The sequence below is a fragment of the Geospiza fortis genome, unplaced genomic scaffold (genome assembly GCF_000277835.1).
Source record: "Geospiza fortis unplaced genomic scaffold, GeoFor_1.0 scaffold599, whole genome shotgun sequence".
Classification (NCBI taxonomy): Eukaryota; Metazoa; Chordata; class Aves; order Passeriformes; family Thraupidae; genus Geospiza; species Geospiza fortis.
In genome coordinates, this window is record NW_005054605.1 from 403,998 (window position 1) to 405,613 (window position 1,616).

General features: G+C 57.4%; 1 protein-coding gene across 1 annotated transcript in view; it reads left to right on the forward strand.

Moving 5' to 3' along the window:
• Window positions 1-1,616, forward strand: part of R3HDM2 (R3H domain containing 2) — a 22,205-nt gene that overhangs the window by 11,204 nt on the left and 9,385 nt on the right. Inside the window, 1 exon segment of the mRNA XM_031064569.1 lies at window positions 300-389. Within this exon segment, the coding sequence (XP_030920429.1) occupies window positions 300-389 (90 nt within the window).

The window sequence follows — 1,616 nt, forward strand, 5'->3', positions numbered from 1 at the left end:
CTTCCTTCCTTCCTTCCTTCCTTCCTTCCTTCCTTCCTTCCTTCTTTCCTTCCTTCCTTTTCTTTCCTTCCTTCCTTTTCTTTCCTTCCTTCCTTTCCTTCCTCCCTCTATTTTCCTTCCTTTTCCCTCATTTTCCTCCTTCATTCTCCTCCCTTTCCCTTCCTCCTTTTCCTTCATTCTCCTTCATTTTCCTCCTCCCTTTTCCTTCATTCTCCTCCCTCCTTTTCCTCCCTTTTCCTTCCCCCTTTCCCTCCCTTTTCCTCCCCAATCCCCCTCCCCATCCCTCTCTGCTGGTGTAGCCGGTGCCGGCGCTGCAGCCCGTTCCGTACTCTCCAAGCTCCTGCCCCCAAGTCCTCTTGCCAGTCTCTCCACCCCAGCAGTACAACCTGGTACAAACCCCAGTTCCTCTTCTGCTCTGTCTCTTGTGCTCTGTGCTGTGTTTGTGTTGTGTGAGCTCGTGCTGATCACGTGTGTCCCAAACACCCACCCACCCCCCTGGGGCTGGGATCCACCGAGCTCTGCGATCCCTGAGGCCAGGGGACCACCACAGCTGCGTGGGAAGAGCCTGGGAAGAGCAAATTCCAAGCCCCGAGCTCCCCAGCAGATACCTGAGGCCATGGGACCACCACTGCTGGAGTGGTGCTCTTGGAAAGAGCCTGGGAAGAGCAAATTCAGAGTTCCCAGAGCTCCCCAGCAGATGCCTGAGGCCACCGCTGCTGGACTGGTGGTCTTGGGAAGAGCAAATTCTAAGCCCAGAGCTCCCTAGCAGATGCCTGAGGCCATGGGACCACCACTGCAGGACTGGTGGCCTTGGAAAGAGCCTGGGAAGAGCAAAGCTCAAGCCCAGAGCTCCCCCAGCAATGCTTGTGCTCACTGTGGGGTCTGGGGGCCGTGGCTGCCCTCTGGGCTCAGCCCAGCCCCTCTGTGATCTCTATGTGGGTCTTTTGGGAATGGTGTCCCCCATGGGACGTGGCAGCTGGGCTGGAGTCACTCCTCGTGTCCCCAGCATCTGCTGAGCTCAGCTGGCATGTCCTCCTGTCCTGCTCTGAGTCTGTGGCTCGTGTTTGGGGGCTTTTTGGGGGGCTTCTCTAGGAGAAGGGGTCTGTATTACCAGCAGAGCTGTGTCCTGCTGCTCTTTTTGTCCCATCCTTGCCCCGCTCCAGGCCGACAAGCTCAGCTGGCATGTCCTGCTCTGGGTCTGTTTTTTATGTCTGGGGGGGTTTTGGGGGGCTTTTCTGGGAGAAGGGGTGTGCATTAACCAGCAGAGCTGTGTCCTGCTGCTCTTTTTGTCCCACCTCCTCCATCCTTGCCCTGTTCCAGGCCGACAAGCTCAGCTGGCATGTCCCCCTGTCCTTCTCTGGGTCTGTGGCTCGTGTTTGGGGGGCTTCTCTGGGAGAAAGGGTCTGTATTACCAGCAGAGCTGTGTCCTACTCTCTTTTTGTCCCACCTCCTCCATCCTTGCCCCGTTCCAGGCCGACAAGCTCAGCTGGCATGTCCCCCTGTCCTGCTCTGGGTCTGTGGCTCGTGTTTGGGGGGCTTCTCTGGGAGAAGGAGTCTGTATTACCAGCAGAGCTGTGTCCTACTCTCTTTTTGTCCCACCTCCTCCATCCTTGCCC